Source organism: Bacillus rossius, chromosome 1 (assembly GCF_032445375.1).
Source record: "Bacillus rossius redtenbacheri isolate Brsri chromosome 1, Brsri_v3, whole genome shotgun sequence".
Taxonomy (NCBI): Eukaryota; Metazoa; Arthropoda; class Insecta; order Phasmatodea; family Bacillidae; genus Bacillus; species Bacillus rossius.
The window spans coordinates 38,557,517-38,580,003 of NC_086330.1; the positions used below are offsets into that span (position 1 = coordinate 38,557,517).

At 34.8% G+C, this 22,487-nt stretch overlaps 2 protein-coding genes across 3 annotated transcripts in view; one reads left to right on the forward strand and one right to left on the reverse strand.

The window, feature by feature from the left end:
* The window catches only part of LOC134535008 (calcium channel flower), a 30,842-nt gene extending 14,947 nt beyond the window's left edge, over positions 1-15,895 (forward strand). Inside the window, exon 6 of the mRNA XM_063373826.1 lies at positions 10,153-15,895. Within this exon, the coding sequence (XP_063229896.1) occupies positions 10,153-10,294 (142 nt within the window). The 3' untranslated portion in view covers positions 10,295-15,895. The remainder of the gene's footprint in view (positions 1-10,152) is intronic.
* A 5,559-nt stretch (positions 15,896-21,454) lies between these two features.
* LOC134534995 (kelch-like protein diablo) overlaps positions 21,455-22,487 on the reverse strand; it is a 31,095-nt gene continuing 30,062 nt past the window's right edge. For both annotated transcript variants that reach the window (XM_063373804.1, XM_063373812.1), the window contains exon 12: positions 21,455-21,725. In XM_063373804.1, the coding sequence (XP_063229874.1) occupies positions 21,704-21,725 (22 nt within the window). In that variant the 3' untranslated portion in view covers positions 21,455-21,703. The remainder of the gene's footprint in view (positions 21,726-22,487) is intronic.

Sequence of the window (22,487 nt, forward strand, 5' to 3'; positions counted from 1 at the left end):
ATTTATTTTTCAAACTTATATTTTTATTTTCAAAGAGACATCAATACGTCATAAGTTGCATAGAATAAAATGAGAACTAACAATTTAAATTTGGAGGTTAAGTTGATTGGTATTGAATTCACGTGTATACATAATTAAAATCACGAAAAATCATGTAAAATACTCACTTCAATACTGCAACTCACAAATTTGCACCTATATTTTTAATTACACTTTAAAATGTTATTTCAATAAATAATATAATAATCTCAATAACCAATTCTATTTTAATTTTAATGTAATAACAATTCATAAAATCCATCCAAAGATTAACAACACCACATAAATAAATACACAACACACACATATATATATACTGTAAACCTAAACCATTCAAAGATCAACAACAATTTATAAATAAAAAATTAATTAAATAAACATTTTCCAGTGGACTAAATTGTGAATCTAAACCATCCTCGAATCCCCGTGAACTCACAAAAAATTTCATCAAAATCGGTCCAGCCGTCTAGGAGGAGTTCAGTGACATACACACGCACACAAGAAATATATATATATATATATATATATATATATATATATATATATTTTGTCGTCCTGCCGATGTTGATGCGTGGTTGGGTGGTGTCTGAGGGCGCCAACTAACCTTTAACAGGGGTGGTTGCTGTGGGCTAGTTCACAGCACGAGACTCCGTCTCTCGGTGGTCGTGACGTCGCCACGTGGCAGGCAGGAGTGGTTGGACCACACACACGACTAACGTTGTCGGCACGCACACGACTGTCCGGTCCGCACACGAACACCGATCGCCGAACTCCGCGAGTCGCACACGACTGCTCGCGCCGAGGGGTGAAGGCCAACTGGCGCGTCCTGGCAGGTCCCGTTAGGGCTCGAGTCGATCTCCGCTCTCCATGACAATCGACCTCCACCCGTTCGAGACACTACCACCAACCACACACGCTGACCGGTGAGGCACCGAGGTGGCATAACGACCTGTGCGAGCCACGGGAGCACCTGGGACGACGTCAATATATATATATGAAGATTAAACCTTATAAAAAAAATTGACAAAACCAGTTTAGCCATTGTATGAATTATCTTTCTCAGAAATAAAAAATTAATATTATCAGATGATACTCTTTATGAAATACAACAGGAAAATGTATTTCCAAAACTATCATTACAAATTTTACTTTATAAAGCACAATGTTTGAGATACATTTTAATAGATTTTAATTATATTAGTGTTGTGTCTAAAACTTGTACACTCTATGGTATATATCTGGCAGTTGGAAAGATAGTAAATGACCATTTAAATGTGTGCTACAAACTAAGGATGAAATACACGACAGCCATTCATAATGTTTCCCGTAGAGTGTATGTCCTATATGTATGATTATCTGCTCTTCCCTTGAGATGTGCTGTACCTTTTTGGCTTTAGATGTTGTTGGTAGTTAACAATGTACATGACTTTTATTATTATTGTTGGTAGTGATTGTTAGATGTTAATACTTAGTTATGATTTGCATTCTTTTTCTTAAAGTAAATATTGTGTTTAAGTACCATAAAAATTAAAGATGCATTGTTAGTAAATTATGAAGTACATGTGTGCTAGTGTGAACTTGTGCCAAAAAATTATTAATATTATTATTATTATTAATAATATTAATATACATACTAGCTGCGCAGAGTGAAGAGGCTTTACTTATGGGTATAGGGATATATATATATATATATATATATATATATATATATATATATATATATATACACACACACATACATACATACATACATACATACACACACACATACATACATACATACATACATACATACATACATACATACATACATACATACATACATACATACATACACACACACACAGATATATATATAGACACACACACTAGCTGCAGTACCCGGCTTTGCCCGGGATGAACACCGGGTGATATATTGTCCGCGAGTTACAGCAAAATGGATAGCGATATGTCCAGTGTGGTGGACATTAAGAAATGACACATAATTACTGTTTGTGTATCTGTGACCTATGGTTTTCTGTTTACCCATGGTGATCGGTTGAAAGGTTTAGAAGTTTATGCGCTACAGCGCCATCTAGCGGCGAGTTACAAAAAAAATTGTTAGCATAAAAACCTTCTCCATGATAAAAACTAGGGATGGGCCGGTCGAATCCTCGAATCCCACCGAATCTCTAGTATTCGAAAGATTCGAAATTCGAGGGAGAAGATTCGGGATTCGAGGAAAAAAATTGATGTAAATGTAGTACTTTAAAAACTTAAATGCTTACAATTTACTTGGCCTGTTTACGTTTTCCTTGGAACACATCCTATTGAGATACAGTAGAACCTCGTTAATACGTGATGGTCAGGACCGAGATAATCACGGATTACCGAATTTCACGGACTAGCGATTAAAAGCCCGGAAGGTCTTGTCAAGCTTCTCAGACACCGGCGTGCAGCTGGGTAAAGGCCGTTCAAGGTAAGGGCCGGCCGTCTTCGAATTAGTGTCTCGGCTTAAAAAAATACAGCACTGTCTAGCCATTAGTTCACGGTCATTTACAACAGCCGAAGAGAGAAAGATAAGATCGTGCTGACCTTGCACCCTCCCCCCCTCCCCCTCGTACAGCCGAATGCCAGCCAGACACGTCACTCGCCAGGCGCCTGCCGTGTGTTGGCGGGTGGAAACAAACAAAGGGAGACGGGAAGCAGAAGTCATGACATCCCCCTCAAGTTTAAAGAGTGGCAAATGTGACAGCTGAAAGGGGGGCGACACAAAGGGTCGGTACAAACAGGGTTGCAGAGTTTGGCGGCCCACGCGATGGCTTGTAGTGTTTGCCGGCCACCGGCCCACGTGACGTTAATTTTAAGCGCTGACAATGTTTACTTCTCTTTTTTTTCTTATCTTTTAAATCATCCCGGATTATCCGATTCCCAAATTAGCGCATCACGGATTAACGAGGTTCTACTGTATTGTACTTTTAATTCGTTATTATATAAAAAAAATTATGAAGCATGTACTGATTTGTGAAACTTACTTTATATTCATGAACATGGATGCATTTGTATTTGTACACATGTATTTTAATCGCAATTCAATTTTAAATATTCTGATACACATTCTATTTATGAATTTTTTTAGGACCAAGTTTGGTTTGTGTAGACTACCAACATTAAAATATGTATTATCTGAGAATTCCATGATGGCCAACCAATGAATTTGTTAGCCAATCATTTTGAGAAACATAAAAAATAACTAATATTAATATAAAAAATTTTAATGGGTAAACTAGAAAAAACACCCCGTCACTTTTAACTTAGGGCATATTAATCACTATGCTTTAGTGAGGCTTAATTTTAAAAGACGCACAACAATATTTCTTATGGCCTAAAACCATTGAAGACAAGATCTTTCAGTTTCCATTAAATATTTCAGGAAAGCGTTTACCTTCATTTGGGACTTTAAACAAATGTCAATTTGGTAACTACAAAATATTGTTCCGTCGGATGTTGAATTTTGTTTTCCGATTTCCGTGTATACATGAATCACTGTACTCACAGATAATGCCTGAATGCCTTAAATCCACCAAGTCGGATTCTACAGCAATTGATGAAGTGACCAGATTCTTACGTGATCCTACAGTTAACCCAGAAATAAACATTCTCGAATACTGGAAAACTCAGTCTGCGTGTTCACCCAGGCTACATAAACTGTCCAAAAAATATTTGTGTTCACCACCTGCAACAGTGTTCTCTGAACATTTGTTCAGCACTGCAGGAAACATATGTGACCAAAAACGGAATCGTCTTGATCCAGATCGTGTCAAAATACTTGTTTTTTTAAATAAAAATTTAAAGGGTTAAATAATTCTGCATAATGTTTAATTTTTTCTCTTAACTTATAAATTATTTTATAATTAACCCTTGAGAACTGGATTCGGATTCGAGGGGTGGATTCGAGGTACTGTTTGGGATTCGGATTCGAGAAAAATGGGATTCGAACCATCACTAATAAAAACACTTCGATGTGCCAACTTTCATGGCGATCGGTCAAACGGTGTAAGAGTTTATCGACGACATACATGCCAACATCCAATTTATATATATTCTTATATTTCAAAATTTTAGGGCTTTCAATTTTGCGGAAAGTGGATGTTCAGGACCTCGAATGGTTTGGAACACTCCATCTCGAAAGAATAGATATTTGAAATTCCTGAAATTGTCGAAATTTTGGGGCTTTGTTCCCAGAGGAGGGCGGGGGGTTCAAGGACCCTGAATGGCTCGAAAACACTTAAAATCGAAAGAGATGGTTTCTTCAAATTTTTTAAACTTTCAAAATTTTGGGGCTTTAACCACCTGGGGGGGGGGGGGGGGGGGGGGTTGACGTTGAGGACACCGAATGGCTCGGAAACACTCCAAATCGAAAGAGATATCAAGGAATATAAGAATGTAGGCATTTACTGTACTCCTATCTACCATAATAACAATATTGACAAATAGAAAGCTTATTACCTACCTATTAATAATTATCTAAATAAATTAATAAATATCTCTATGTTTAAGAATTTACGTACATACATAATATTAAACTTCAAACTATACACACAAAAAAAAAAAACTAAGGATGTTTGTGAAACTATATTTATTTGTCATAATGTTTAAAACATTTGTAGGATTTCTTTATATGTAAAACTGTGGTGGCAATATTCCGCTTATCCAAAGAAGTATAGAAATTAATAGAGACATCACTCCCTGTACACACCACAAATCTTTGAATTAAGTATAAAAAAAACATAGTCCAAAATGAAACAAAAAGTATAAATAACAACTAATTTGACAAAAAAATTATACAACTGGAATGACAATGTTAACATCTACCTGAAATTTAATAGAAGTAGGTAGGTAAGAAAAAAAAAAAAAAAAATATATATATATATATATATATATATATATATATATATATATATATAAGAAATTTAATGAAATTAAAACATACATTAATAAAATTATCTCACACTCACCAAACATAATGTTTAATATGAAATAAAGGAAGATGGCAATTACATGTAACTATTCTAATTAATAAAAAAAAATCAACTTTTCTGAAATAGTTAAATTCAAATTTTTCAACAATATATTACATAATTGATAAATATTTCTGGTCTTCGGTCTCAGCAGCCCTAAGACTCTTGACGCTCAGCAGATAAATTATAAATACTAAACCAAACTCCTTGCAAATAAGTAGGTAATGTAAAAAAAAATAACAATATTGACAAATAGAAAATATTAGTAGGCCCTACCTACCTATGAATAAATTTCGAAGAAATTTATAAGTTTAAGAATTTATGTACCTATATAATATTAAACTTGAAACTATCCACACAATAAAAACCTAAGAATGTTAGTGAAACTAATTTTTCTTATTTGTCATAGTACCTAAAATACGTATGTTTCCAAAATGAAACAAAGTATAAATAATGACCAATTTGACAAAAAAAAATTGTACAACTCGAATGACATTGAAAACATACACGTGAAATTTAAAAGAATTATGAGTGCCCTAGGCAGGGAGGAAAAATATATATAGAAGAAATTAAATTTAAAAAATGGGTGCGTGTACTTAGGTACACGCATGTGAAGTTATACTTCTTTGGCATCATTAAAAAATAGTTTTTAATTGCATACAAAAATATTGCGTGGAGTCCCTCCGCGTGGAAGAAGTGAAACTTCGTAATGTGGAAATGAAAATAGGAAGGGGCAGAAATTGATTTTTAGTGAAATCATATTGTATCAAATCAAACTAAAAAAATAAAGGAAATAAATTTGTAACGAATCATAGATTGATCTTCAGAGAGAGAGAGGACACCTATTGAATGTCTATAAAACTAACTTTTTTATGAGAGCAGATTTTCATGAAATATATCATGAAATCATTCAACGATAAAACCTGTTTATTTAACTAAGCGGACGGGTTCGCCCCAAGGAAAAAATAACGCGGCGAGACCTCGTGGACATAGAGATATGACACACTCACTATTTGTGTGTCTATGAAACATGATTTTTTTCTGCAATTTAAATTGTAATATACAAAAACGGTATTGAAAATTGAAACATATATGGCGGCACTACAAACTGTCAAGAGCTTTTTTTTTCTTACTCTCTACTTAGTTCCTTAATAGAGAAATGACACTAACAGTTTGTATATCTATGACACACATTACATTTTTTAGTTTTTTCTTAACTCCGAATCGAGATAAAATATCCAATTGTGAATCTAAACCATCCTCGAATCCCCGTGAACTCACACTAAAAATTTCATCAAAATCGGTCCATCCGTCTAGGAGGAGTTCAGTGACATACACACGCACACAAGAAAAAATATATATAATATTGAAATCTCGGTTACACAGTAATTTTTCTCTTATTTTTATCCAAGTGGAAGTAAAACTATAGAGATGCAGACAGTAATTTTCCTCTTGTTTTTATCAAGACCTACAAATGTTCTTCTTTTTTTAAGTTGGGAACAAAGAATGGCAGTGGTATTTCCTATATAATATATATATATAATCAATACGCATAAAGAATTTTTTTAAACTTCCATTTCTGGTTTCTGGAACATCCTGAAATGTTCCAGAATAGGAAGTCCCTTCAATGGATAAGAACCATTATCTGGAACTGGAAGGTCTGGAATCATCTGAGATGTACTAGAACATGCTCGAACATTCTGGAATGCTGCCATACCATATAACCCCTGTGGGGCTGTGTGGATGGATTGCGGAGTCATAGCAGCATACACGGACAAACCATGCTTATATTTATTATATATATTTTTCAGCACTGTTTATTATTTTAAAACTTTTTGCTTTTGTGATTATTGTAACAGTTTTGGCTTCGCAGCTTCAGCTTTTTTAAAGTTTATTTTACAAACTCTTAATGTGAATCATTGTGCTAAGTAACTATTCAGCATTTATGTATTGCTAATCATGTTAACTCTAAGCCTGTTAAATTGAAGAACTTTCATCACAGACACCAGTAAATTGTAGTTGGTGACCACATAGCTGATGTGTCCTGTAAATGTAATTATTTAAATGACAATGCAAGATAGAATTTAAGAAGTGCTTTTTGTTCTTGGTTGAATTTCTGCAGTTCCAGTGTGAGAAGGTATGAGTTGGTTACTGTACTATGCTGTTTCAGAATATGGGAAGGACAAGTTTTTTTTAAAAAATATCTAATCCGAACTTTTATTCACTTCTTTAGCTTTACTCGCTTTAAAGCCTATAAGCTATAACGCTATAAGACAACTCGTGGGTAATAAATATAAATTGTTGGCCAGAAAATATCAAATGCTTTAGTGCTGCTGCTTTAAAAGTTAATTTTATTAAAGGGTATGAGCAGAATCAACATAATACATTTTGTTTTACTTACCGTATTTTCTGGCATACAATTCAAGATTTTTAAAGACAATGAGAGGGTAGTGAGAAGAGATTGGGGCATTGGTGAAATGAATGTGTGGGGGAATTAGGAGTAGGTCTACCTCTAGAAAACCTACTGGTTCACATTCATGTCCGCCACGTTAACCTCTTGGGAGTAATCAGAGTTGAAGTTTGAATAGCTTAAAGCTGCTTCTCATTTGATACAACAAGTTGTTACATGTGACAGTACTTATGTCATTTTTGCACGAGTACACACACTGCTGCTGCTGCTGCTGCTGCTGTTGCATGGAGGAGAATGTGGAAATCATATTTTTAAGAATCAGTTGAATACCTTGAGCCTGTTTTCCCCCCCTGGTATTCACAACTAAAACTCCACATGTTCGTGTTCTTTATCTGTTACATTTTACTTTGTGATATTTTATTTTTCTCTGTACGGCAGAATTCAAAAACTTTGTAGCTAAATCTGATATTTCCTCTTTTTTTTTTATAAAACTTCCATTTGACGAGTTCCTGTGATAAGTGAATTTCCAAATATTTTTCCCAATTTTTTCTTGAAAAAAAGCTGACATTTACATGTTTTAACAAGGTACATCCTGGAATTAAGTTTCTTCAATTTTATTTTTGCACAGGAAAGCTGGATTACAAAGTGAATAAACACATTGCCATAACAAAAGACAATCTTTCCTGGATTCGTGACGGGAAGAGCGAGAGCAGAGGAGGAATGGTGCTTGTGCAGAGTTAAAGAGTGCAGAGTGCAGAAGAATGGAGAAAGCAGCAGACCAACATACCCGAGCTCAGTCGAGTACGAACCAGCTTGGCAAAAAGACATGTGCTGGAAACTTGATCGCAAATGGAAATGCATGCTGCCTTGTGCTATGGATTAGTTTTTCAGATATTCGTAAGTGACGTTTCCAGGTCTGGAAATGAGAAAAGATATGGAAATTTAAGTTTTTTTCAAGCAGGATATGTGACTATTATTTTTTCTGTCTGGTTGAGTTTATGTTCTGTATTTGTTCTTATTCTATGCTTCGGGGTAATGGTTCTCGCATCTCACTGAGGCGAACATGTTATTATTAAGTAGCTGTTTGTTTCAACATTTCTGTGGGGTCAATGGAAATTCTTGTTTGTGACATCTGCTGTGTTTGTTTGGAGTGTGTTCCTGGGGTATATTTCTGTCTTGGGATACTTTTGGGTCACCGCAAACATGCTGGTGATTAAAAGCATACAGCATCATTCTGCTTCTGAAAACTAGCACCATGGCAGCTCCCAACAGGATCAATGTATCAAATGCTGGGGTCATCAATCTTATTGTTGGTGCTCTCATTCAGTTGCCTGGATAATGAACAGGTCCCATACTAACTTGCAGCCTCTGCCGCCAGTTTTGTCGCAGTGTTCCGCTGGAAACAGTACTTTGTCTCTTGGTCGCAAACATGATCCTGGCCTGCATCGAGACTGTAAGGGCTTACAGAGTGCATGGAGACGACGTCATGTCCCCCTCAGATGGTTGGGCGCTAGTGTTCAAAGTGAAGGAAGGCAGTGTGTGGATAATGAAGACTGATTTGGACACCCATTAATGTCCACAAAAGCAACGCCGACAGAGTACAGGAAATGGTGTCAGCCAACAGGCATGTAACTGTATCAGGTGTCACATCCACGTCGGGTGTTGGACATGCTCAAGCTCACCCGTGATTCATGACTTGTTGGGATATCGGAAGGTGTCTGCAAGATGGGTGCCGAGAGACATCACCCATGATCACAGGACTGCAAGAATGGCCGTAAGCCTCGAATACTTAATGCGGTTGGAGCGCGACGGTAACGCCTTCCTCTTCAGGATCATCACTTCACCCCGGAGACCAAGTTGGTCTCAGTGCATGAAAACATCCCAGTTCACCCATCACAAAAATATTCTATGTGTCGCTGTCAGCAGGGAAGATGATGCTGACAGTGTTCTGGGATGCAAAGGGTGTTATTCTGATTGATTTCCTCACTGCAGGGTATTTCAATGTGACAAATTATTGCTAGCAAACTGAAGTCAGCCATTTGACATATGAGATCAAGGCTCTTCGGTCGAGGGGTTTTTTCCTTGGACAATGCAAGACCCTTAAAGCTACGGAAACTGCAAAATACATGCGCTTTCCAAGTTGAGAGAGCCTACAGCCTTGATCTTGCCCCATCAGACTCCTGCCTTTTTCCTGCGTTGAATTCAGCACTATCAGGATGTCATTTTGGAAGCACAAAGAGTTGCAACAGGCTGTGAAGAATTTCCTGAAATTGCTGGGCACTGATTTTTAGCAGGAGGTTTTCTTATAATTATTTAAACGACATTACATTACAAATGTATAAATGTTAGTAGTGACTATGTGGAAAAATTGCCAAACCATTTTTTTATGATGTAAAATTTTTCTGTGTATAATAAAGCTTCCCTGAGAGAAAATTGACGAAACTTGCTTGTATATGCCAGCAACTAAATTACTACCATGTGAAAATTCCGAGGTACCAGATGTAAAATACTGGACTTTTTTAGATTCTTGCCACAGAAAAATAGATGTTCACAACAGTCTCCTAGTTAAACGTTTCTAATTAATTGTGTAGCATGTATTAACCCAATGCTAATGCTCTATGTTGGATTGTGTCACAAATGGAAATTACAGATGTGGCTCAGCGAAAGCAGTGTTGTACTGGAATCTGACAATTTATGTTGTAGGGCCACAGCCGAAGAGATGAGGTCCAACGCAGTTGCCGTGACGCTGCCTCGGTCGTCCACTTCACAGATGCAGTCTACACTCGTCGACAACGCTCAGCCTGTCAGCTTCACAGGAGCACCTGGATTCGACAGCGGAGTATGATGGCGTTGATTCGCGAGACAGTGTGTATTTATTGTTGTTCGTTGTTGACTGCTGTTGTGGAACTGCGGGCAAGAACTGTTGTGTACCCTTCGTTAAATACCAAGTGTATCATACCATCATCGTGTATCGTATGTTTAACGTGAGTACGTAAATTGGAAAAGCAGGCTTCCCTTGATTTTGTTCTGAAGAAATATGATTTATGTATAATTATTGTATAAAAAGCAACGTTCAAGAACCTTTATAAATCTTCCGCTGTCCTGCCAGGTAATATTTAGAAATTAATAGATAGAGTAAACATTCAGTGTTGGAGAAAAGTAACATGTTAGCACGACCTAAAGTAATTGTACACAGTAACATTTAAGTGAATCATCTTTCATGAGCTCCAGAACATAGTTTTATTCACTGATATGTCATACTCATAGATTGTGTTGAAACATTTGTATATGTAGTTTTAGAACATTTATTTTTGATATATGTGGGAAATTTGGAAAACAATTGTATTTGTAGAAAATATCACCATAAAACAAGTAAGAAAGAAGTCAAAAGTTCAGAACAAAACTGTTTTTTTTGTTATGATATCTGTTTAATTATTTTTCTGCTTGCTACTGGTGCATGCGCATGGACAGTGTTACACAAATACATACAAAATGTTATAGCGTTTAAATGTTTAAATGAATTGTGTGTGTATGTAAAATTGAATACAAAAGTTGTGTTGGCCTTTGTTACACTAATAATCGTTGAACTTGAATGTTGTTAGTAGTGATGGGTCAGTCCCGGTTCTCGGTTCTGCCAGTTCTCAGCAAATTAACCAGCATCGAAAACCGTAAATATAATGATGGTACCAAGATCATGAAAAGCATAACAGCTAAACCTTTCCCAGTAAGAAAACAATAAACTTCCTGTAAAACGCCGCAGAATATCGCCGGTGACCAACACGCACGTCATTTTTACTTCACTTTAAACCCTGTGTGACAAGAGAATGGTTGGTAAATTTTTGAAAATTACGGGCATCACAGACAAAGGGCAGTCACTCTAGCAGCTAGTCCGCCCAGATGGGAAGATAACACATAAGTGTCGGAACATAAACAAATTTTTTTTGCCAAGATTCCAAACCTTTTTGGTCCTTTTTTTCACTGGCAGATAAGGATGATCATTTAAACTAAAAGTAGACCTAAAGAAAAATAACAAGACTCAATATACTTTTTGAAAATTATCAAAAAAATAGACATCCATGATTTAAAGTTGTAAAATACTAATTAACTGTAGGTATTACCTACGACGTTTGAAGCTTTACATCACTTAAAGAGCCGGAAATATTGCGGCACATGAATTCGGGAAAATCACCAAACACTATTATTAAACAGTAGAAAATTTTTTTTAACAAAAGTTAGATATATTTTAAAAGGTATTTTTTTTTTTTTAGATTCACTTGTTTACTTATTTGTAAATGGTTTCAATCCAAAATTTGTGTATCTATTTATGAATATCCACATATTATTTAACTTTTTCTTTAATCATTAAACGAAAAGCGCAAACGCACGAGAATAATGACATGCTGAAACATGTATATAGTACATTGTTGTAGAAATATGGAATACTAAGGATTCAGTTACAAATTATCATACGCTATACCCAAAATTATGATATGTGATAATAGATTATTACTATAGCACTGGAGCAGCAGTAGGATGCATAGATGATATATTTATCTTAGTTTCAGACAACAAGGATTTGAAAAATTATATATTTTACTTGGTTTATTGTTATTAAACCTGTCAGATTATTAACAATACATTTTTAAAGTGTATCAAAATGAACTCCTGTCACTAGTGTAAGGCATGAAGAAAAAGATAACCAAGTATCTTGGAGGCCCAATGTTGATTCAGAATTGTTCTGTCCACTTGTCCTCCTTCTGAAAGCCTTCAATGCCACAAGACTGGTACCTCACATCACGTTCTCTCTCATTTCGCCAGCACTGTCTGGCAAGAGTTTTTTTTACGTCACTCCCACCCCCTTCTCCAATAGGATGATTTTCTGTACATTTGCCCATCTGACATGCCGGACAGCTTCAGCATTCCACTCCAGTCAAACAAATTTATCCCAGCCATAGATTTTCAAGCCAAACAAAACAATCCAATGACAATAATAATTCCAATAATCTTAAGGTTTTTATTTTGCAAGACAAGGGATCCTTTCATTATTTCATGTATATAAATATCTACTCACTTTTATTAAATATTCATTAAATAAGTATTAAAATTATCTTCTCTGAAAATATGCCGTAAGAAGGGTATGAGAGGGATTAATTTTTAAAAATATAATTGCATGTAGTAACACGAGAAACAACTGTGCTACTTGGGGCTAGGTGGCTTGTTTGTGGTCTAATTATGGTTAAGTGGGGTGCTGATGAGTCATGTTAAACACAGACAATTTATTAGGGCATACTGTATCTTTGGCGTGTCTTGAAATTGTGTGGAGGTTAACCTAAAACTGAGAACCGAGAACAGATATTTAAGTTTGAACCGAACCGAGAACTGGGAAAAAAGTAGAACCGACACATCAGTAGTTTTTAGAACCTGCAGCTTGTAACAAATCATTTAAACTATTAATACTAATTAATGCATGAAAAGTAACATAGTGTAACGGAATAATTTGTATTTTGCCATCATATATTTCAAGTTCAGAAAAGTGTTTGTGTTGTGTTGCAAGTATATATTACACTGAATTTGCTCACGTTGCATGTTTTTAAAACTTGTTGCTCTTTATTTGACATAAAAATGATAAAATGCATAATTTTTTTCCCTGATAGACACATGGTAAGTAAACACTAGTAGTATCTGGTTATGACATTAGTTCCATATTGTGAAGGAAAGGAGAAAATGTTCAGTGGCATTGAGACACGAGCTTGCCATTGTCTGCCCGTGAGAAATTCTTATACTCCAGTAGCAGAATGAATATGAATTCCTTGTAAAATCAAGATCTGGGTAATTGTACTATTTAACGTTAGTGGGTTAATGAGGTAGCATGTTTTTGTCAAAGTTATCTGAATATATGTATTAATTTAAATAATATTTGTGTTTTAAAAAGTTAGTTAAAATCAAAATCCTTTAGTTCCAAAATAGGGTGTCTTAGTGATATTGCTGCTGCATTTTTGGAGGGGTCAAAGGTGATTAAATATGCATTCCAGGGATTCTTTGTTTCGTCCTTTTACAATCAAAAAAACTTTAATAACAAAATTATTTGAAATGGTTGGTTATGTATTGTTGGGTCCTAAATTTTTAAGTTGAGGGTTATATCTCCCATATAATAAGCTAGGAAAATAATACATAATATCAAAAAAATAATTATCACATCTGTAAATGTCTGGAAAGTTACTGGGAATGATTGAATGTAAGCACTGCCTGGTACACACTATTAAAGTTTTCAGAAAGCCTAGCTAAATAGTTATGTGTTTTTTTATGATTATTAAGAGTATTATTTAATTAGTGGTCAACATAAAAAGGTTACAGCTTTTTTCATTGGATAATAATTGCAGTTAGTATTAGATACTATGATTGTTACAGTTCGATGTTGATTGATACTATCAGTTGGACCCTTTGTACTTTTGTACAAACTTAATTGCTAGAGGTGTTTTAATCTCTTAGTTTGCCATTGTCATTTATGTATATGTTCACAATTAAACTGTGAACAACGCTGATCTTGACTACATTGCGTCTTTTTTTTTTGTTTTAAAATTATCAGTTTATTGGACATACGCATTACTTAATCGTAGGTTCACAGTAAGATAATTCCATAGAATTATTCCTAAGTTTGTATATTTTTATACAAAAAACCATTTTATTATCAATACAAATGTAACTACATAAGATACGGATACACATATTTAATTACAAATACTGATGGGTTGGTCTCGGTCCTGCTGGTGCTCAGCAAATTAACCGCCACCGAGAACTGTAAATAAATATAATGCCGGTACCGGTACCACAAAAAGCATAACAGCTAATCCTGTCCCCGGTGAAAATACAGTAGGCTCCAGGTTAAATGCTGCAGTATGTTGCCGGCGACCAACACGCACGCCTCATTTTTAATTAACTTTAAGCCCTTTGTGACAAGTGAATGGTTGGTAAGTATTATAAAAATGCTGGCAACACAGACAAAGAGAAATCTTTCCTTCCCTCACCGCTAGCCCAGCCAGATAGAAAGATAACACCATTTACCCCTGAACTCAGCGTTGTTCAAAGTTTTATTTGCCTGTTTAATAAATGTTTGGGAAATGAGTATTTTACTGAGACTGTTTAAATGTATATTTTGATTTTAAGGGAATGTCAAGTATGAGCAGTTGTTTTTTGCTCTTACATATTGTGATTTATTTATTAAGTGGTTTATGGGTATCTAGTCCTGATTTTGATAAGTTATACTTGATAACATTGAATTTTTTTTTCCAATGCCATTTGTTGTGAGAAAGATAACATTCACAATAAATGTGTTAACAGATTTTGTGTTTATATGTGTTTTGTGATTACAGAATTTTGCAGGCTTTTGCAGCCACTGAAACTGGTGTGTCGACGTTAAGCTGTCTCCTTGCGGTAGATTGTACTGAAGTTTCGCTCTTCATTGTAGCAGGCATCTTCAGGGTTAAGCAATCAAAATGCCTGCTGCAGTGCAGGGCTAAACATCAGTACAATGTACCACAGTAACGTGGCTCAACTTTGAAAGCCAAGATATTACATTAATTAAGTATTCATTTACTCACTTGATAGCTTAAGATTTAATGTATTTAGTTAGTGTTGAATTTTGCTCATTAACAAATTTGGGGGTAAAAATATTGACTGTAATATGTATTATAATTTTGAAAGATAACTTTTTTCCTTACTAGCATATAGGAGCAGTAGATAAATAGTTTGTATCCTGTATCCAAGTTTATCCCTTGATCCTGTGGTATTTGATGCTTGTTGTTTCAATACGTCAAAAAATCCTGGACATAACAAAAACAGGAATATCACAACACAAACAATTTAAACGGGAATATCACAACACAATTTATGTAATATCTTGTGGAAATTTTTTCTTTCATATATATTTTACAATCATAGTTATTGTTATAACACAAAATTTCATTATGTCCAGGATCTTTCAACACACTAAATAAAAAAACAGCAAGCATCCTGTACATCATGTAATACACTATCAGTGTACTATATAGGATCATGCCATCAGGATCAAGGGATAATCTTGGATACGTGATATGGAACTTTTACTGAGTAATATGTTTTGTTTTATTACTTGCTTAACTTTTTGCGAAATTGTACTATCTATCATTGTTTCTATTTACCTATTCCAAAGTTCCACAATGTTGATTCAATAGACGAGGAAAAAATCCTAAAATGATAACCATCCTTGTTATTGTGTTCATTTAGATCACTACAAAGTAGGAAGTGGTACTTCTAATTCAGAATGTGTAATCTAAAGCTTAGTTCGTAATAAAAACAATGTTGATTGTTCCCAAAACATGAAAAATGTCAATTTGCCTCATATCAAATGTACAAAGAAAACATAAAATAAATAAAAACGTGCATGACACACACCACTATGTTAGAAAAATAGTTTGAAGATCATTTGTAAGAAATGCTGAGTTTATAAATATTGCATTATTTTCTCCCCAAAAAAATGAATTAGACACAGTTTTCAGGTTTTTCTACTAATACTATTAGTTCATAAAATATGTCTGTATTAAAACACTGCCTTCAATATGGCTTAGTTTAACCAAATATTTGTGTCTTCAGTGCCCATACCATACATAAAGATTTATTAATTTTGAGATCCATACTCAAGATGAAGCATAGTATTTGTAATGTATAATGGTACACTGCCCCCATAACATAGAAAGCCATATCTCCGAAGAACATAATTTTCAGGAAATAAGGAAAATATATCAAAAATGATCTTGAACTGGTTAGGGTCAGTATGAATTTCAACACAACTCATCACTGTTTTGGATTTAGGTTAAAAATGTCATGAAAAGGTGTACTATTTTCTTTTCATAAATGCTACAAAAAACCACTTAGAAATAATTAGGACTTACAGACTTTTAACATATGAGTGCAGTTCAATAAACAACACTTTGTGATTGTGTATTTGCCACAGAGATGGAAAGATGAAGTTGCAAAAAGCACAAATATTGTCATTCTGAAATTATAAGATGCCATAACTGTCGAGTTTGAAATTACTAGTACAGTAGAACCCTGTTTTTCAAGGGAGCACAAGAAAAAAACATAAGCAGGAAAATTTTTATAAGCAGGAAATCTCAATTTAGCACTTAACAATGTTCGAGCTTTGTACCAATGGACTCACCAAGCTATGTAAACAACTTTAATGTTAAAACCAATGATAGTATACTTGATACATGAATTTTCCTAAACAAGCCAACAATTTTTAAACTTCGTCTTGTTCCCTGGTTAAATTTTGTTTGTCTTTAAAGATACACTGCCACATTTTTTTGTAAATTTGTCTCAAGATTCATGATGACAACATTAAGAGTGAGAACGTCTACTCCTTTGCCCTCGCTCAATGGTTGGCAACTTAAATATCGTAGGACTATGCACGTGCATCTGAATACCCACTGGAATGGCAAGGAAGAGAAGAGTTGACTAAGGGTGCTAACTGACACACAACTATGAACATTGTGTGCCTTCAGTATATTGCATAAAATTGTATTTTAACAAACTTCATGTTTTGTATGACAGTGATTGTAAACATAAACATACATAAAGGAAACTTTTTATCGTAAGTGTTGGAATAATTTGGTTTTAAAACATTTTTCCCCCATTTATTGAATGTTAGAAAGCAAACATTATAAGCAGGAAATTACACTATTTATGAACGTTATATGCAGGAAATAAATACATTGTCCTTATGGGGGAAATATTGGGACTTTAAAAATATGACATTATATGCAGGAACATTATAACAGGGTTCTACTGTATTATACTATCTTAATATTCCTGCAGATAGGGAAAATGGGTAAACTCAAGGAATTGAAAAGGTGTCGTCAAAACCCGGAAAAATCGGGGGAAAAAACAAAATAAGTCTTAAAACGAGACTTAATAAATGTGTACTTGAAAACCCATTTGTTTTCATTACTAAACACAAGAGATACATCAATGAATCTATTGTGTATTGATTTAATGATGTGAAGCATGATCAGATGTCGATGGTCATTCATCTGGTTATGTATTGTTTCAAAGTTGGACCAAATACTATAGTGGTTTCTTTACCCATCGCATTGATTGCATAGCATTAACAGTATTAACACTGTAACAGTGCAGAAAATGTTTATGGTCATTCAAAATGTGATATGCACTTGTAATAATTATACATACAATATCTTGCAAGAATGATGAGAAGCGGGAAATGGCGAAATCTCAGGGAAGCTGTGTAGAGTAAGGATGTTGGAACCCTACAGTGGCTTAAAGGACACTGGGAAGAACAGCGTTAGACGGAGGATGGTTGAAGGCGATAAGCGAACCAGCCAAAACTGCTGCTAACCACCGCATGGTACGGGCAAGTGTGTACAGTAGTAGACAAGGAAGCTGAGCTGCCTTAGAATGGGTGCAACTGTGTAGTGCATGGTTTAAGACAAACTAGTGTGTTGCATGGAATGCTATACTGCAGACCTTGTGGCTATTCTGAGCTTCGTACGATTATAATTTGAAACATTGATGCAGTAAAGTACCTATTGCATTATGTTCATGAGCCACAAGCCTGTGACATCTAAAAAAAGTTGGTTCAAAATAGTCCCATCCTGTAGTGTGGAGCCCTTTAAAGCCAGAATCCCAATGAGTTACAGCTGTCAGCTTGAATCAGTATGAACCTCAATCAAAAATATCATTTTAAAAAGCTCAAAGAAAAAGCTAATTATCTTTGAGAGCAAATTTAAGCATAAAACTATACTGCTGTTAACCAACTGGGTCACATTTTTTGATAAATTTAAGATTCAATTCATGTTAACTTAATAAATTGTTTTTTTCCCCTCCAAATTATTTAGTACAGTAAAACCCCTTATTTGCACTTTTCATGGGGACAAAGTAAACAAGTGTAAAAAGCGGGAAAGTGTAAATAATGGGAAAAGTAAGAAATACGTTAAAGTTAATTAAAACGCAGTCGCATCCTGCAGCGTTCATAACAAATGCGGGCTACATTACACATACGCATTGCACCACAGTAAAAAAATTTAAAAAAAAAGGGGCCGCAAATTGTATATTTACTGTCAATAGCGCGCCGTGTGCGGAGAAAGGTCATCGTACTCAATCAGCTGTTGTGGCGCGGCGTAGCCGCTGGCTGGCTATCTCTTGTCTGAGCTGCGCATGCGCAGTATAACTCACTCAACGCTCCGCCCAGACTCGTGACGTTCCATCAGCAGCCAGCCAATAGATGCGAGCTTAGCGGAAAAAAATATAAGCTCCACCTCCCGTGTACCAGTTATGTCCAGTTCTAATACCAGGTTATTGGTATACGCACCAGTTTTCTCGCTGCCATGACGTGTTCACGTTTACGTTCATCTTGATGTCTTGATACCAATAATTAATTATTTACGATACCCAGATATAAATGGTTAGTTTAAAAAATATGTGTCAACTGTACAATACTTCCGAAATTATAAAATACGTTTAAAACAGTTACCAAGACTCCGCTCATTTTATCTAGTGAAGTTTATGTTTCGTACCAGTATTTCGGCTAAGTTGTGACACAAATATAGTAACAGAACGTTTATACATTCGTGAGTTTACGTTTTTCCCGAGTACATTTTAGATTGTCTCCTGCTATAATTACTCGGACTTTTACACGCCTAGGCATAAATTATTATATGTTTAGAAATAAAAGCAACTTTTCATGTTATAAAATATGTTTATTTTGCGATTTAAAATGTTCACTGCCAACTATAAAAGTTACGTTTTTCACAATGTTTTTAGGCCTACTATCGTTGTTACGTGACGTAAATAGCGGGATGGATTAGATTTTTGAGACGTAATTCGTGTGAAAGTATTGTATTGGATTAAATGGGAACCAAACGGGACCTGAAGAATATGGTGCAAATAACGGGAAAACGTAAATAACGGTAACGTAAATAAGGGGTTTCACGTATGTAAGGATATGTAAAGGCCATTTTTGCAATTCAAATCAAAGTTGAAGGTGAAGATCACTTAAATATTTTGCTAGATTAAGAAAAATCCATAAATAAGTTTTGAGTGCTCATATAGGCGTGTAATCTTGTTAGGTAGAACAATTGTCTGGATATTACATTGTTTTCTTACTGATGGGTTGCAGGAACAAACTTAATGTTTAGGTAATAAAATAAAAAAATCTGAGACTAAACCAAATAGGTATATCAAGCTAAGTATAGCAACCAAAATTTATTTATTTTAAAACTGTACATACCTATTTATTTTGTTAAATTTTAAAGCTGTGCAGTAATCTAGTTTTCAGTTCAAGAAATCTTTGGGTGGGGAAAACATTATTTCCCAAGGGAATTTGAATGGGATTGGCAGAAAATTTAGTGGCATAAACAGGGCCTACTAATTATGTATAAGCAAGTTATTTCCTGACATATTCTTTGTAGCATTAAAACTTGGTGTATTAGGAAACCATCAAAATGTGTGTTTAAAGTGTTCTAAGTTTAGATGCAAATAAGAAATTTTGAGGCTCCATTTCTAGAAAAAAACTTTGGAGGCAGATATACAGACTAGAATATGCTAAGCAAATAATAGCTGTAATGATAAGCAGTGCCTTCAGAATGGTAAAAATTTGGAGTGTGGATTATAATAGAATTTACATGGATAATCTGTTAGTGGCATTCTAAAATGATGTAGTAGTAATAAAAGTTTTTCATTTAATTATTTTATTCTATATGTTAAGGTTTAATTAATTTAAATATTAGGTATGTTCAATCTAACATTTAAAGATTTAATCTTTTGGTTTGTTTTAATAGGAAAAAATAAATTTAACACCTTTTTTATTCAACTGTCGAATGTGTGTTTTTTTTTTCAACCTGAGTGGTTGAGGGTGAGGGAGGTAATTCTCTGAACTGTCAAAATAAGCATCGTTGGTGGTAGTTACTTCTGTGCTCGGTGAGTAGTCCTGGGGGGTGGGGAGCGGGGTGTTCCCACGGAAAAACACGTCCAAACATGTCAGGATAACTAAGAACTTATTATATTAACTTTGTAGATAGTTTTCTACCAGATCTATACACCACCACCAGGCTGGCACGGCATAGTGTGGTTTGACAGATGCGTATGAAGCCTTATTTGTTTGCCAAAAGTTTTCATATTTATCGAACTTTCTTCCCAGAAAAATTAAGGGGATAAGGCAGTTGCTATGTTTCTATCTTTTTCTGTATTAGTTTTCTCACAAAGTCACTAAGTATCTGGTATGCTTGTTTTGATGTGTTGGCCAACTGTTGATATGCCTACCTGTTTTGGTCTTACCTCAGGTAGAGCTGGCTTGCCTACTTTGGTCAGGAGTTGAGTATCCAGGAACTTGCAGCGACCTTTTTTTTATTTTTTTTTATTGTCTTATTTTTTTGTGTGTAGTGCCCACCACTGAAGCTCTAAGCTGTTGGCAGGCATGTTACAAAATTAAATAAATAAATTAAGTGGTAAATAAAAATCCTTCACATGAATAACCTTAAAGTGCTTGTTTGCAAGACACCAACATTGTTTTTTTTTTCTCCTTGTGCTGTGAGAAGCTTTTTTTTTTGTCACGCAAAGATCCGTGGCAGTCGCTGGGCAAGGTATGTGGGGGTGGGTGAGCAGTTTGCCTGTGGCCGCCGTGTGTTATCTACTTGAGAAACGTTCTGACAGTTCTAATACATTTTTTAACAGCTTGATTGGTAATGGTAAAAAAGGTAAAAAAAAAGTCAGTCTGACACCTCAGTGGTCTTACATCCAGCTTATAACATATTCTGCTATAAGAAAAAAATCTTAGGAATATTAAAGGTTTTTTTTTAATTTTCCCTGAAGAGGAAGAATTTATATATGTAGTAGAATTTATATATGTAGTAGAATTTATATATGTAGTATATATTGAAGATTTTAAACAAGTGAACAATTTTATCTTACTCCTACAGACTGAAAAAAAAAAGCTAGAGATGGAACAGTCAAAAAATAAGGAAGCTCTTTACATTTAATTTACAATGTAGATAAAATTACACTTTAAAAGTTTTATGGAATTATGATACAAGCATGAAGATGTATTTATTTACAATAAAAGAACATGGAAGGTGATAAGGTAGCACTGCAGCCACCCACTTAAAAAAAAAAAAACTGCTTCTCCTGTACACACAAATTGGGACATGTTGGAGAGGCTTAATGTCAGTTTGTAACATGCTGACACCAAAACCATAGCATGAAGGCTTCATAGAGAGATCTTCTTTTTACTGGAAATACAGAAGAAAAAATATGTATTAGGCACTTGGCTGCAAAAGCGGACTAACATACCATATGTGCTGTGTATTCCAGTTGATGTGAGCATTTTTAAATTAACTTCAGCAATTACCGTGTTTTATCGCATAATCGTTGCACATTTTATACTAAAATCAAGTTTGAAAAGTAGGGGTGCGACGTTTATGCAAGAGAAACAATTTTTGTTAGGTAGTGTTATTCATAAAAACAAAATCAGTTTCATGGTAAGTATGTTTATTTAAAAAGTGAAGTATAAAAGAGCACGCCAAACCATTCAAATTAATAAGTCATGCAACAAAAACCTTTCTTCAACTTTAAATAGAAACACAAAATCTGTGACCCGAAAACGAGCCTGAACGAAAGCATAACTATCATAGTACACACCACGAAAGAGTGCAGGCCATCAGATGTAGTTAACTCGGCACTCAACAGAGAGCGCGCATTGCATGCAATCAATGAGATACATGTGTGCGCTCTATACAGGAAACAACAAAACCAAACATGAAGCGCTGGCTACATTTCTGCAAGTGGTACACCGCGGCGACGCAAATAACAGATAAAGGTTATAACGTTAAAATAAACTTTTAAAAAAATTTACATATCAGACAACTTCGTATTTCCATTAATTAAATAAGTATGTGGTAATGTCTGAATAAATATTATATTTCTACTTTAAAACATTGTTTATACGGAAAAAAATACCCACACAAAGCACTCGGAATCTAATAGGTGGGACC